Source organism: Petaurus breviceps, unplaced genomic scaffold (genome assembly GCF_028583685.1).
Source record: "Petaurus breviceps papuanus isolate PSGF00001 unplaced genomic scaffold, PetGlider_PUasm1.0 90784, whole genome shotgun sequence".
Lineage (NCBI taxonomy): Eukaryota > Metazoa > Chordata > Mammalia > Diprotodontia > Petauridae > Petaurus > Petaurus breviceps.
The window spans coordinates 5,909,516-5,924,597 of record NW_027187345.1 but is presented as its reverse complement, the minus strand read 5'-3'; the positions used below and the strand labels follow the sequence as shown (position 1 = coordinate 5,924,597).

Genomic DNA, 15,082 nt, shown 5'->3' with positions numbered 1-15,082 from the left:
CTCTCTCTCTCTCTCTCTCTCTCTCTCTCTCTCTCTCTCTCTCTCACACACACACACACACACACACACACACACACACACACACACTCTTCCCTCAAGGAGCTTACATATTCTTGTATTGGTTAGAACACTCAGATACAGAAGAATAATATTTAGTAATAGTACTCCATTAAGCCAAAACTTTGGACTCCAGTAAGGAATATTAGGAATAGAGATGATGTCTGCTTCCTAGTTTTCGATGCAGAATCTGCTTTAGGGTATAACAGAAATATAAGCTTGTCACTTGTGATCAAAAGAAAGCCATTGCCAGGCACTGTTAATTATAAAATTAACACCTTAACTCCACCAGGACCGATTCAGTTTCTAGTTTCTTCCTGGTCTTTTACTCTTGGCTTTTCTGTTCCACTTCTCCCACTGTCTGGTCCCTCTTGTGTCTACTTCTCAACATGTCATCTTATTTCACACCTGGATCATGTTTGTCTTCTCTGCCTGCCTTTTTGTACTTCCCTCCCTGACCACTGGTTTTCAAATTGATGATGTAGCTCACATTAAACTGTCACATCAATCCTTAAGTATCCAAGATTGACTATTACAAACAGAAGTTTAACCACTCTAATCCCACTGCAAGGTAGTGGGACTTGATGGAAATTTCTCACTATTAAGTATAAAATCCCAGATAGTCACTATCCACATTTCAGTATGTCATTTTGAAACACATGAATATTTAAAGATTGCAATTTTTGTATTTCTATTTTTTATCTATATCCTTATTCAGTTTCTTTTATGCTTCTCATCTTCCAATGATGAAAACACGTTCTCTCAATATCTTCCTTACACTATGCATCAATTACCTTAAAATTCTAACTTTTTATAACAAGTAGTATCTATACTAAAAATGAATATGATAGTGACATATTAAACTAGTCCTGCAGAAGACCATAAAATCTTGTCTTTTCTGCTTCCTGAATAATGTTCAAGAAAAATCTAAGCAAAGTGAATGCCAGAGACAGTTCATGAGGAGTTTATCTTGGAGGCAAGGAATTAGATAACTTCTGTGATTCTAAGACTAGATCACTGCTTTGCTAGCCAGATAAAATTAGTAATAATGATACTTTGATGGACTAGTTGTGAAAAGTATTAGATAAACATTCTGACACTAGTTTGAATCTAAGGCTAATTTGGGAATCAGATTAGTGATTCATTCCTAAAATGACAATAGTTCACATAGGCCTTACCTGCACTGATCTTTTTTTGTCTAAAAATAAGAGCAAGACAGTATTCAATTTATGAGCATTTTTTTTAATTTAAAAAGTTTTGTTGAGCCACTTATCTGTAAAAAAAACTGTGCTAGGTGATATAAAGACTATCTTGAGATGAGAGACTGAGTTTTTTTTTGCCTTCCTTTCTATCCCCAGAACTTAGAACAGTGCCTGGCACATAGTAATTACTTAATAAATGTTTGTTTGCAGAATGACTGAGTCTAAGGAGCTTGTGATATAGTTGGAGACACCAAACTAACACACATGAAACTACAATGAAAAAATACAAGACAAAATAGGACCAAATACTCATCCACATGGTATAGAACTACATTCTTTGAGAGTTCTTAGTACCCTCTACAAGTATTTAGTACAGGTAAAACCATGACTCAAAAAATAATTCTTGATTGAGTGACTAATTTAAAGGATAGGGATATAAATAAATGTGTTAGATTCATAAGTCTAGATCTGGAGCAGACCTCAGAGGCCATTCGGTCTGGCTCCCTCATTTTCTAGGTGAGCAAACTAAAATCTTGGTAAGATAAATGAATGACTCTAGGTAATAGTTCAAGAGGATGGATTTGAACTCAGGTCTTCCAACGACATAGTCAATTCCCTTTTGGTTATGAAAGGGATCATGGTAGATATATAACTTGTGTTATCTTTAAAAGATAAATAAGATTTGATTTGGAAGAAGAGAAAAAATTCTAGTCAGGAGATGGAGAACAATATGATCAAGGAATAAAAGTAGGAATGAACATGTACTGTTCTTGAGACTGCAAATAACAGCACTTATAGAAATGTAACAGCATCAGTAGCACTAGTTTTTGTAATGGACATTTTTAGTTCCTTAAGGTTTGAAAAGAACTTTAATACATTATTTTATTTAATTTTTGAAATTATCTGAGGCGAATGCTACAATTAGCATTATTACCTTCATTGTGTAGGTAAAGAAATTTGAGGTTGAGAGAAATTAAGTAGGGGCAGCTAGGTGGCACAGTGAATAGAGCACTGGCCCTAGAGTCAGGAGGACCTGAGTTGAAATCCAGTCTTGGACACTTAGCACTTGCCAGCCATGTGACCTTGGGAAAGTCACTTAACCCCAACTGCCCTGCCTTGCCACCTCCAAAAAGAAAAAAAAAATAAGCAATTTTCCAGTGGTCCCTCAGTGTCAGTTTCAGAGATGGAATTTGAGTCTAGTTTCCTCCTGCTTCTATGTCCAATACAATTTCAAACAGTATTTTCCTTGCTCAAAACAGGCAATCAAAACACAATTGATTAAAATAAAATGAAATATAATTAAATTTCTATGGTATATTGTAATTCAAAGTAAATCTATTGAATAAAAATAAACACTTCAGAAAATATTTAGTACCATGTTTCAGTATTTCAATATTTAGAAGAATGCAAATCCCTAAAAAAGACAAACATCTTAAACTCAACTGCAATCCTTAACAGAAATTTTAAAAAACCCTTTTCTCCTAATGAGTTACCATTTCAAGGGTGTTGAAAGTCATTTCATGCCTGATACAGCTTGCTGAATCATAAGGAGCAACTATACTCTACTGCAGTCCAATCAGGAAGGCAGATCATATTTCATCTGGGGCTCATGAAATATTTACCTGCTAATAAGACTAAGAGGAAATATTGATAAATCTGCCCTATATGTCCTATAAATAGGGAACTCTGCCATTTTTTCATTGTATTTTCATTGTCATTTTGAAAAGTAGGAAAGGGCATTCCAAGTTACACCAAGTCAACACTTGTAATGTCCTTTCATATTTTTTCTTTTTTAATAATTTTTTTCTCAATCGGCAAAATTCTTCTTTCCTTCCTATAATTCCATTTTATCAAAAATATAATAACCTTTCATACTTTCCAAAAGAAAATTCATCCCACATTAAATGCACAAGCATTTTCATGGACTTATCAACACTCCATATAAATGATCCCCAGCCTTGAACCTTGCCTTGTCAGGCTCAAAGGAGCTCTGCACCAAGTCCTGTCTCCCTCCTCCCTGCCCCAATCAAGAAGTATTTCCAAAGTTACATAATTTGTTATTCTAGGTACCAAGCAACCACCATGGCTCCATGCAGGGGAGGTGCCCTTATTTTATACTATTTCCCCACTTTTTCCTTTGCTTGTCTAAAAAAATGCAGAAGGAGAAAAAAGAAAATGAGAAGGAAAAGAATAAATTTTGAGGCATTAAGAGCAGTTTCCCTTCCCCATTCCAATCTTCATCCCTTCAGAAACTACTTTTAGTGTAATTGCTAAAATTGCTCAAGCAATTGCTCTGGTCAGTCTAGGGATGATAGTCTCAATCCAAATATCCTGACAGAATGAATTCAGAGGTTTTTTTGAGGTCTGTATTTGTTTTTCCAAATAAAATGCAGAAACTTCTGAAGTCATTTTCATTTTAGATCCTGAATAGTGAGAAAAATGACCAAAAACACTCCTCACTCCCCCCCCCCCACACACACACACAACAAATTCCTCCCCATTAACGCCCTTGAAAGTATTGTATAAAATACGGTCATTGGCTCAAGTCCAATAGACATACACAGTGTGAATATGAATAATCTTAAGGTCTTTCATTATTTGCACTGATCAGTACCTGTCTATCCCATGAATAGATTATGATTAACCATGTATTACAACATAGATGAAAAACAGATTATAATGTATATGCGGAGTTCCTAAAAACTTGATGAGATCATAATGCCTCAAGCTCCATTGTGAGAATAATTTGGGCCAAGAGATCATGATGGTAATGTGTAGCCCTTCTGTAAAACTTTTATGATATTTTGACAACTATCCAGGTGAATTAAAAGACTCTATGTATCACTTTGGGAGTTTCAGTAACAGAAAAAAATGTTCCAATTAGTAAATCTATGTTTAATGAACATATAATTTAGAAAAAAATCCTATGTTAAAGAATTTTAACATTTTAATTTATAAATTAAAATATTTCACAAGGATTAACAGGGTTGTCCACAAAGAGAGTATACTTGATAGACACTTATACAAGATTATTATTTATTATTCTTTGTTAACCAATTAGTTGTTGACCAATAGGCTGCATTGCTTTATATACCTGGACTAAATTATCATGGATTCCAAAGTCATTGAGTAAGTAGCAATAGCACTTTCTTTGTATCATGCACCAAATATAATTAAAATACAATAGCATTTAGTACCTTAGCCAGATGAGAGTTGATCCATTTTGTAAAAGTCCGTTTTTGCACTATCTCTTGCTCATCTAAAAAAGAAGGATAATGATACTGATTAGATATTATCAGAGGCCAACTAAGGGCTAACAGCATGGAAAACATCATCATAATACATATCTACAGAAAATAATTGTTGTTTCTCCTCGTTCATTTTTACTTGAGATTTTCTTGAAAGTAAAGGGAGATCAACCTCAAAGGGTTTTCATCAATAATATTATTAATGAATATGCACTAATTAATCAATTATTTTATATGATACATATACACTAAGACTTTGAGACTTCCTATAATGTGTCAAGCCAGTGACAAATTATTTCATGTGTTATGGTGTTATTATATTTTAAGACATTGTATAAAAGCTACAAATCACAATAAATGAAGATTAAGTTTAATTCAATACTCTTATTATGCACTTAATTCGTATGTGCAAGTCACAATAACAGGGACAGAGAACACAGAGACAAAAACTAATTTCTCCTGATCTTTTTTTTTTTTGCTTTTTGGAGGGCATTTGGGGTTAAGTGACTTGCCCAATGTCACATGGCTAGTTTTTGTGTTAAGTGTCCGAGGCCGGATCTGAACTCAGGTCCTTCTTACTCCAGGGCTGGTGCTCTATTCACTGTGCCACCTAGCCACCCCTCTCCCTGTTCTTAAAGGATTTATTTTATCCTGGGGTAATATAGCATATTTACAAGTAAGTAAATAAAAAATAATATATGAAAATTTCAAATTCAATAATGTTAATAACTCAAGTATCCAAAAAAGGTTGCATAGTAGAGGTTCCACTTTGGCTATGTTTTAAAGGAAGCTAGGAATTTGAAGAGGCTGAATTACAGACAAAGGTCGAGAGTTGAAATGTTTAATGACTTATAGAGAGAATAGCTAGCAGGTCATTTTTTTTCTGAAACAGAACATGAATCAAGTGGAATAATGTGAAATAAAAAAAGGGTAGGTGGGAGCTAAATTGTGGAAATTTGTTTGATATTTGTTTGTGGTGATATGATCAGATCTGTGTTTCTGGAATATTCATTCAACATCTGTTGTATTGGAGGGAAGTGACAAGACACTGGAAAAAGTTGTCAACAGGCATTTATTTAAGTATTTATTATTTGCCAGGACTTGTTCTAAGGACTAGGATACAAAGAGGTAACTACATGGTCTCTGCCCTCAAGGAATTAACATTCTAATGAGATTTAGCACATTTTTAGAAAACCATAGGATCACAAATTTAAAGTTGATAGGGACCACAGAAATAATCTAATTTAACCCCTTTATTTTGTAGTGGGAGAAATTGAGTCTCAGAAAAATGCCATGAATTACCCACGTTCATACTGGTAGTATCAAAACTGAGATCAAGTCCTAGTCCTGTGACTACAAACTCACTGTTTTTCCTGTTACAGTGTGCTGTATCTCTAAACAGGAAGCCAAATTGCCCTTGAGCCTATCCCAGAGCTCAAGGGTATCAGGTAAGAATTCTACCCCTCAATCTCTAATTATGGAATCAAGGCCAACTCATGATGCCTAGAGAAATTGGACCTATGTACAAGATTAGGAAAAACTTCTCTCAGTAGGTCATTCTAGAACCTAAAAGCCCTAGAGCATGAATCAGTTTAAAAGAGACTGGCAGATGAATCATGTTTTAGCACTAATTGGTATTTCAATCCTTTCATCTACAGAATAAAGGGCTCAATCTTAATAATATCTAAGATCCCTTCTGACACTAAAATTCTATGATACTAACTCATACTTGAAATTCTGATTTTCATTTCATACAAATCCCCGCTACTACTTCTTATATCCCCTTTCTCTTCTCCCTCTTTATATGACCCAAACTTATAGTTGTACATTTGGGGCATAGGTAGGTATACTCATCTAAGGGTAGAAATAGTAAGTAAAGTCAGGTGTGTTGTAGAAGACATAATGTTGCTGTCTTGAATAGGATAATGCGTTCAAATCACCACTTTGGTACTTACTCACAGGTCACTGCATTTCTGAGTTTCTGTTTCATCATCTCTAAAATAAGGTTAGGAATACTTGCATCATCAGCAAAGTAGTTTAAGAAGACATTTCTAGGTTCAGGAATGAGATACAATATGCTGAAGTTGGACAGTCCTATATCTTTAGAAGGAATAGCTGGAGAAAGAAACCTTAATTAAATAAAAAAATGATTTTGATGCCCTGATGCTTTGAAATTGTCTTATACTTCTGTTAAAGTACTACTACTATATTTTCTTTTAAAATTAAGAAGAAAACATTTTAAGTGGTTTCTAACTATAACCAAAGACTGCCATTGTGCAGTAGGTTAAGTAGTTAATGGGCTAAACTGTACAGAAGCTTAGGTGTTTTGTTAACTCGGGAAAATCAGCTATATCCTGCAGTGCCCTGCAACCTGAGTAAGGCAAGTGCATCCCTGGAGAATCTCCCATATACTGTGCAGGAGGCACCACCTGCTCCCTCTTTCAGCTCTAAACTCTGCCTCTAAAACCATTCTCCTACCAATGTTGGACCTACAGGGCCTCTACACATGGAAATCCTAAAATCTAACAATCTAAGCAAAACAGGGCTTAACCTTAAATTTGAGGGGGAGGTAGAGAAATGCTCACATAAAAATTTCAAAACCTGATACCCTGAAGAGAAAGAAATATGATGTGTATGGGTGTGTGGGGAGGGTGGCACAGGGGTGGGGAGGGGTAATTCACAAAGGAAAACAGCAGAATAGCCAAGAGTAATGTGTGTAGTTTCAGGTGTCTATGGGCACACAGAATGGGTGAAATACAAAGTGCACCATGGAATTGAGACATTAAGTTCTATAGGCAGGGCAAGATGGGATGGGAGGGAATTAATGGAAGGAAGATGATGATGAAAGGGAAGAGCCTGCTCAAAAGAAACCAATTTAAAATAAAAGGTAGAGGTGGTAAGAAGTTCAAAAGAAGAGAGTCATCTTTTTAGAAATTCACATGCTAAAGATGCAGGCATGGTGAAGGATATCTGGGTAAAGAGGCTATAAAAAGGAAAACATCTCAAAAGGCATCTGAGACTCTTAAAAAAGAAAATCTGGCAGAGGAGGGAGGGAAAATGCCAAAGTCACCACCTTCATGAGACACCACTGTTTTTGTTCCTGCTCCATTTGATAGTGAATTTCTGTGTTTATATTTAGACTTTAGCTAAAAGACCTTTTTTTTGGAAAGCTCAGATTATATCTTCTTGTAGCATTACATGTTTTTAAATGCCAACAAATCCCTGTACACTTATTTTCCATTCAATATGTGAAGTGGGAAAACATATTTTAATGGGATCTCCAAATATATTTTTAGTTCATATAGTCAGACAAAGCCAGCTATATCCTAAGTTTAAAAAAAGAGAGAAGAAAAACAAAACAAAACAAAACCAAAAACAGAACCTCTAGTTTTGGTGCCACCATTTATTCCTTGTATTATTTTTCCCTAAAGAAATATTTAATTTCCTAAGTTTCATGAACTCTGCATTTCTTCACCAGTCAAAAATTAAAAATTTTTCTTGGGTTTTTACAATTTTTTGTAATACAAATGCACTGAAAATCACACACACACACACACACACACACACACACACACACAAATACAATTTACCCACAAAGTTTACAAAAATATGCACTGGGGAAAATGTCTTGAAAATTAATGTCTAATATTGTGCACAATACACAGCTATAAACTTATAGAGATTATAATATCTTATTGGTGTAAGTAGGTAAACAGAACTATAGATTTGTTTTCACTGTACATGGAGTTGTATTTAAGAAGATAGTATATGAATATGTACAAAAATAAGCAATCTTATAGTGGAATTTTTCTTAATTTAAAAAATAGACCTGTGATTTCAAAGGTATCAAGGGTGGGGAACCTTTGGCTTCCAGACCATGGAGACCACAGGTTCCCCACTCAGCAACTTAAAAGAAATGATAGTCTCACAGAATTGCCTAAAACCCTGAGAAATTAACTGATTTGCCCAATGCTATATAGCCAGTATGTCAGAGATGGGATTTAAATTAATGTCTTCCATACTCAAGGCCAATTCCCTACTCACAAGTCCAGCCTGCCCCCCCCCCCTCTCTCTGTCTCTCTCCCCCTCCCTCTCTTTCTCTCTCCTTCTCTCTCTCAAAAACAAAAAGGAAATCTTCCAGCATTTAGTGCATTTTCCCAAAATTTCCATCCGTGTAAATTCTTTATTTAAAAGTAAAGTATGTAACTAGAATTGTATGTTCTTCTACTCATTTGCTTAGAATAGTTTTAAGATTTCAGTGAAACACTTGGTAAGGTTTCTTTTAACAAATAGCATCTATGACTAAGTATACCAGTTTTCTCCCTAAAATATGTATTTACCCTTATCCAGAAAGTGTCAGTAAATTAGGCTGATAATGATCAAAATGACTTATAATTAAAAATATGACTTATTGTCCATAAATAGTATATTATTAGGAATTACTTTGATCAATAGGACAAATGAAGTTATCTATTTGGAGGATCTCGCTGTAGGAATTTTTTTTGGCCTCCAAACTACTAAACAGTATTTTCATAATAATTATGGATTGACACAAAATCATAATATTATATCTGCCCCTACTAGCCTACAAACTCCATGAAAATAGTACTATGTCTTATCTAAACTTTTTATCTCCCCCATCACCTAGCACTGTGTGCTTTGCTCAAAGTAGTTCCTTTAAAAAATGTTAACTAAATAAACTGAAAAGTTGAACTGCTATGAAAGACAAAATTAGACCCCAGAGATCTGACTTTTGGACAACATTGTAAAGGTTGAAGACAGAGGGGGAAAATGAATGCAAATTTGGTAATAATCTACTTAATATGATGAATGTTAAAAGTCAAACCAGATTATGCAGTACAAGAGATCCCCTTTGGTGTATGAATTAGCCAAAATAGCTGTTTACATAGAAAAACTATCAAATACTTCCTTTATGTAGTAATAGCTTAGCTATTCTTTAGTGAGCTGAAGAGTATCAAACACAGGACAATGAAATGAAATTAAGGTTCTGTGGCTCCTAAATTATTACACTATTTAAATAATTCAAGTCACCACTGAATCATCTCCAAAGAATATTACATTTATTTCTATTGTTTAACATTTATAGAAACAGAATTAGAACTATAAAGAACTTTAGAAGTCTTCTTGTCCAAAATAATCTGGCCAGTGAAGACTCTGGGGCTTGAAATATCTTGAGGAAATTCATAAATGCTCATCCTGTGAGTAGATAAGGGATAGTTGTGGGAAATGTCCAAAAAAAAATGTGCAAAAACTTAAGCCTATTTTCACCCTTAAAAATTCTGTACTTATAATTAATTCTGCATTTTATGTCATATAGCTCACAAAATGTCATTAGCACTGAAACTGTCTCACATACTCTCTCTTCTCATTGCACAGAACATCCTGCTCAGCAGACCACAAGGCTTGAGAAACATTGGTCTCTCTAGTCTAAGCCTTTCCTTTTAGAAAGGAGAACTGAGGTAATTCATTGAAACACTTTACCATGTCCTTGTGTAGACAATAGAATATATTTTGTTTAAATGAGAGAACTGCCATTGTGGCAAAATTCCAGCAAAATGATTTTGTTCTTTACTATTGTAAACAGACAATAAGGTAACAAGCCCAAACATTACTTTTATGTTGTGCTGGCTCAATGCCATAACTTATGTATCTACTTAGGCACAAAGACTTCTGTTCTGTAATATACCTATCTGAGATGGGCCAATATAATCCAATGTATCCTTCACTTGGGCTTGGAAATTAAACACTTCTAATTAAAATAAAATTGTTCTTTGAATGAAATGCATAATGCAAACACTGAACGACTTATGTGATCTCACAATCTGGCTAAGGGTTGAACTTGGTGGTCACAGTGGTGGTGGTGGTGGGGTGTGTGTGTGTATGTGTGCATATGTGTGTGCATGTGTTAGAGAAAGGTTAAGCGAAACACACATACCCATACATACAGAGAGATTCAGAGACAGAGAAAAAGAGAAAGAGATTTGTGGTGGGAAACTAAGGAGTAAAAGTATATACCCTGATGTTGTGCTTGGGCTATTACACTATTAAAATCTAATAGTTCAGCTATTTGGCTATAACTGACTAGAGTTGGGTAAAAAAATCAGAACAACCAATTCAATGTTGTATTTTTAGATTATCAATGCCAAGGCTTCCAGTGCCATTCAGATAATGAATAATGATATGCACAATTTTGGGAATTTTTAAGTTCAAATTTTATTGTTTGTAGAGAAAAAAAATAAGTTGCATGTAGCTTAGGTTTTAAAGGACAAAATGGCAATGAAAATTAGGAAATGCAACTAACCATCTTGCAGAAGAAAAGGGCACTAAAGAAAATATAAGAGTAAGACATGATCTCCAGAATTTTTCTGTGGCCAAAAACAGCTCACATGTTACTACTGTAAACCAAAACAAAAACAAAGAAAAACCAATCAAGTTTATCACATGTTGTTTCCAGTGCCATAAAACCAAATGTCAACATATTTCCCTCCAAGAATAAAAAAATGCACCCAGGGATGGTGGTACTTGCCTATAAAGCCTGCTATTGAGGTTGGTTAATTGCTTAAGTTTGGAAACTCTGAGGCCAATAGTAGGGTTAAAGCCCATTGGGTGTCTGTACAAAGTTCAACACCAAGATGGTGAATCCTCTGCTGGGGAGGGGGAGAGGAATCTGCCTTACTACAGGAGTAAACCCTGGGTAGGTCAGAAACTGAGCAGGTTAAACCTGTGTTGATCACCTATGGGATCAGGTCTGTGAGCGGCTCCTTCACCACTAGTCTGAGGAAGTGAGGGAGACACAGTCTCTCTCTCGTGTATATGTGTGTGTGTGTGTGTGTGTGTGTATAAAGATGTAAATGTTGCAGATTATTTTAACTTTTTCCATTTCTAAAAATATACTACCATATTTATTACATTAAAACAGTTCATAAAGGCAATAAATTTGAATGGTATGGACAGAGTTCTGTCTTCCAAAACCGCTTCTGCTTTTGTTTCAGAAAGAGATCCATATATTGATTAAATATATGCTAACAGTGATATCATGTATAGTCAGAGACAAGAATCACACACAATAAAAAGCAGGGACGAGTTGAGACCTGTCCTAGTGGAGGGAATATGTAGCCCTACCAGTGAGATCTCAGATGCACTGGATTATTGAAGAATTTACACAGGCCTCTTCCAACTTTTGATCTGTGATCCTAACGATCAAACTAAAAATGCTTTCAAGTACATAATTTCACTTGATCCTTATAGTTTTATCAGGCTGGGTATTATCAGGCAGGGCAAATATAATCCATCCCCCCCCCACCCCCCTTAAAGCCAATGAAAATGAAGGCTAACTGCAACTTGTGAGGTGTGGGAGCTTGTACAAGGCAATAGATCCCTTTTTATTTCTACCAGTCTCCCCCCCCCCCACCCCGAGTGAGTTCATCTGCTTCCAGTGGTTCAATGATTTTTGTATAAATGGTTCCCAGATCTATATGCCTAGCCTATCCCTGCCACACCAACTAGCTGCTGGATATCTATATGTCTCATGGGAATCTGAAATTCAACATGGCTAAAACAAAACTCATCTCTGTCTAAAACTCAGCCCTCCTCTACCGTTCTTCCTGTTACCTAAGTTTAAAACCTTGGAGTCATCCATGAATTTTCCTTCTCTACGTCCCACATCCTTTCAATTGCCAGGACTTCATTCTGTCTATATCTTTCAGATTTGTCCCTTCCTCTCCACTAACATGGCCACTCTTCTAGTTTATGCCCTCATCACTTTTAATTTGGTCTAATAATAGGTTCCTCACTCTCCTCTCTTCAAATGCAATGAAATAAACTCCTTGAGGGGAAGAACTGTTTCATTTACCTCTGTATCCAAAGTGTTTACCACAGTATCTGGCACAAAGTAAATACTTAATAAATGGCTACTGATTGATCAATTGGTTGCTTCCTGTCTTTCCTCTCCATGTCCTTGAGTCCATACTCCATACAGCTACAAATGTAAGATGAATAAGACATGGTATAACCATGTGATTTCCTTATTTAAGTATCTTCAGTGATTTCCTATCACCTCTAGAATAAAAAACCCTGGCTTGTCATTCCAAGCCGGTGAGCATACTATTCTCCTTTACATTGTATATTTCAGTTATACTGGACTACTTGCTAGTCCCTGACTCATCATTCCATCTCTACAGGACTCTATACCTTTTCAGACTTTCTTTCCCATAACTGTAATGTACTTCCTCCACTCATTCCACCCCTCCTTGGATTTCTTGATTCTTTCAGAGTGGTTCAACTGAGGTGTCAGTTCTAACTAGAAGCCTTTCTTGATTCATGTAGTTACTAGTGTCTTCTCCTTGAAATCACTTTTCATTTATTTATCTTTTACATATTGAATTTCCACTTTGAATGACAGGAAAATTAACTTCATTTAATATTGGTTTGGTTTTGTTTTTGGTTTTTTTGCTTTGCTTTTTTGGAGGAGGGAAAGTAGGGCAATTGGGATTAAGTGACTAGCCAAAGGTCACAGGACTAGTTTTGTGTTAAGTGTCTGAGGTCAGATTTGAACTAAGGTCCTCCTGACTCCAGGGTCAGTGCTCTATTCACTATACCACCTAGCTGCTCCTTTAATATTGTTAATCAAATGTAATACTCCCTTCTCTGCTGAAAGACCATCCAGGAAAGTAAGTAAAACTCCTCCCTCTAAACAATTCTAGGAATGTCTTGTATTCTTGCTCTTGAAGCACTTTACTCTCAACTTGCTTGGACTGAGCTCTACCCTAAGAATCTTTAGCTCTGTTCACCTTAAAAATCAAATGTTCACATGGTCTATTTGTGTCCCATCTGTGGTAGAGCATTCCAAGCTCGTATGGGTCTGATCAGCCACAGTCAGACATATTGTAACTTGACTCTAACATAGGGATGCCATTTTGGTCCTCTTCAAAATCAAAGGACAACAACCTCCTATAGACAGAGGTTTGCATAGGCTAGCCACAGCTATCAAAAGTGACTCCAAAATGTTCATGTCTCTTTAATTAAGATTTATGGTGAGTTAGATCATGAAGGGTAAAACAATCAGAGTGAAATGGGTTTTCTTGCTTAGACTGCCAATGGCAGATGAGGCCTTATGACTAGGCCTCACTCCTCAAATCACTCCCCACCCCACTATTCCTCCTGAAAGCATATAAACTTTTCTATATTTTTTATTGGTTTACATCCATGTACTCAGATATATGGGCAACCCAGGCTCATGAACTTCTTTATTCAATTAAAAATGTCTTTTTCCTCTACTTATGAATTTGTTTATTTCAAGACTAACAAACACCAAGTAAAAGGTAAACTCCTTGAGTCCAAGTACTGTTATTTTGTTTTGTGTCATTGCATTTCCAGAAACCAGCACGTATATAGCCGTGCACATAGGAGGGTTTTAGTAATTATGGCTTGAAACAAGAAGACTTGTCTAACCCTTGACATCTTGATTTTCAGAATGGCCTGGATGGTCTTTAAGATTCTTTTCATCCAGGTGGCTAGGTGAAACAGTGAATAGAGCATGGGCCCTGGAGTCAGGAGGACCTGAGTTCAAATCCATCCTCAGACACTTAACACTTACTAGCTGTGTGACCTTGTGCAAGTCACTTAACCCCAATTTCTCTGCCTTCCCCCCCTCCAAAAAGCAAAAAAATAAAAATATTCTTTTCATCTCTAACATTCCATCATTTTAGACCTCCTGACCCCTAGCCCAAGTTGTGCAAATGCACAAAGGTTAGAAGATGTATTGGAATAGACTTTAGATATGGATGAAATAATGACAGTTATGCCATGAAAAACTATGTGAATGTGGAAAGGGGACTATCTATACATGTTGCATTCTAGAGTAGATCCATGGAAAATATTCTACTTATTCTACTTTTAATCCTATTTCCACTAATGGACCACATATAAAATATATTTATTAAAAAGTGTGACACTGCATTTTAAACTAGAGAATGTAGAACATAGCCTAGACTCTGAATGGGAATGTGAACTCTATACTGGCCCAACTTGCTAATTGCTACATGCAGTTCTAACTTATCAAAGGATGAGTTTGTTGCCTACTTTTGCAAGAAAGTTACCACAAGTGTGCAATAGTTTCCTGTTGGGACTGCTTATCAGCATCAACATAATAGGAGGGAAGACAGTATTGAAGAAATTTCTGACATATGCCTTTTAGTTGTGTTTTATTTAAACATGGAAATTCATTTCAATTTTAATGTTTTAATGCTTTATCCTCAGATTAAGAGAGGGAAAAGAAGTAAAATTTTTATTTTCTCCATTTTATTTGGTCTATTTCATTACGGTATTTAATGTTGTTCAAATGGAAAGACTCTATACATTCCTTTAATTTTTTAAAATTCTTCATTATTTACCTATGGCCAATTATTGCAATACAAGATAAAGTCATTTAAAAATGGCTTCTAATGTTATGTATTCTCTCACTTTGGTCTATTTTTAATTTTGTTTTTGTTTTACATGTGGATCATTTTAAGGGTTATGGGATTTAAAGATCTCCCATGCCCCATGGACGTGCTG

At 35.6% G+C, this 15,082-nt stretch overlaps 1 protein-coding gene across 9 annotated transcripts in view; it reads right to left on the bottom strand.

Annotated features, from left to right (window-relative positions):
* Positions 1-15,082, bottom strand: part of SYNE1 (spectrin repeat containing nuclear envelope protein 1) — a 575,153-nt gene that overhangs the window by 461,672 nt on the left and 98,399 nt on the right. For all 9 annotated transcript variants that reach the window (XM_069069647.1, XM_069069646.1, XM_069069648.1 and 6 more), the window contains one exon: positions 4,457-4,518. In XM_069069647.1, coding sequence (XP_068925748.1) covers positions 4,457-4,518 — 62 coding nt within the window. The remainder of the gene's footprint in view (positions 1-4,456; positions 4,519-15,082) is intronic.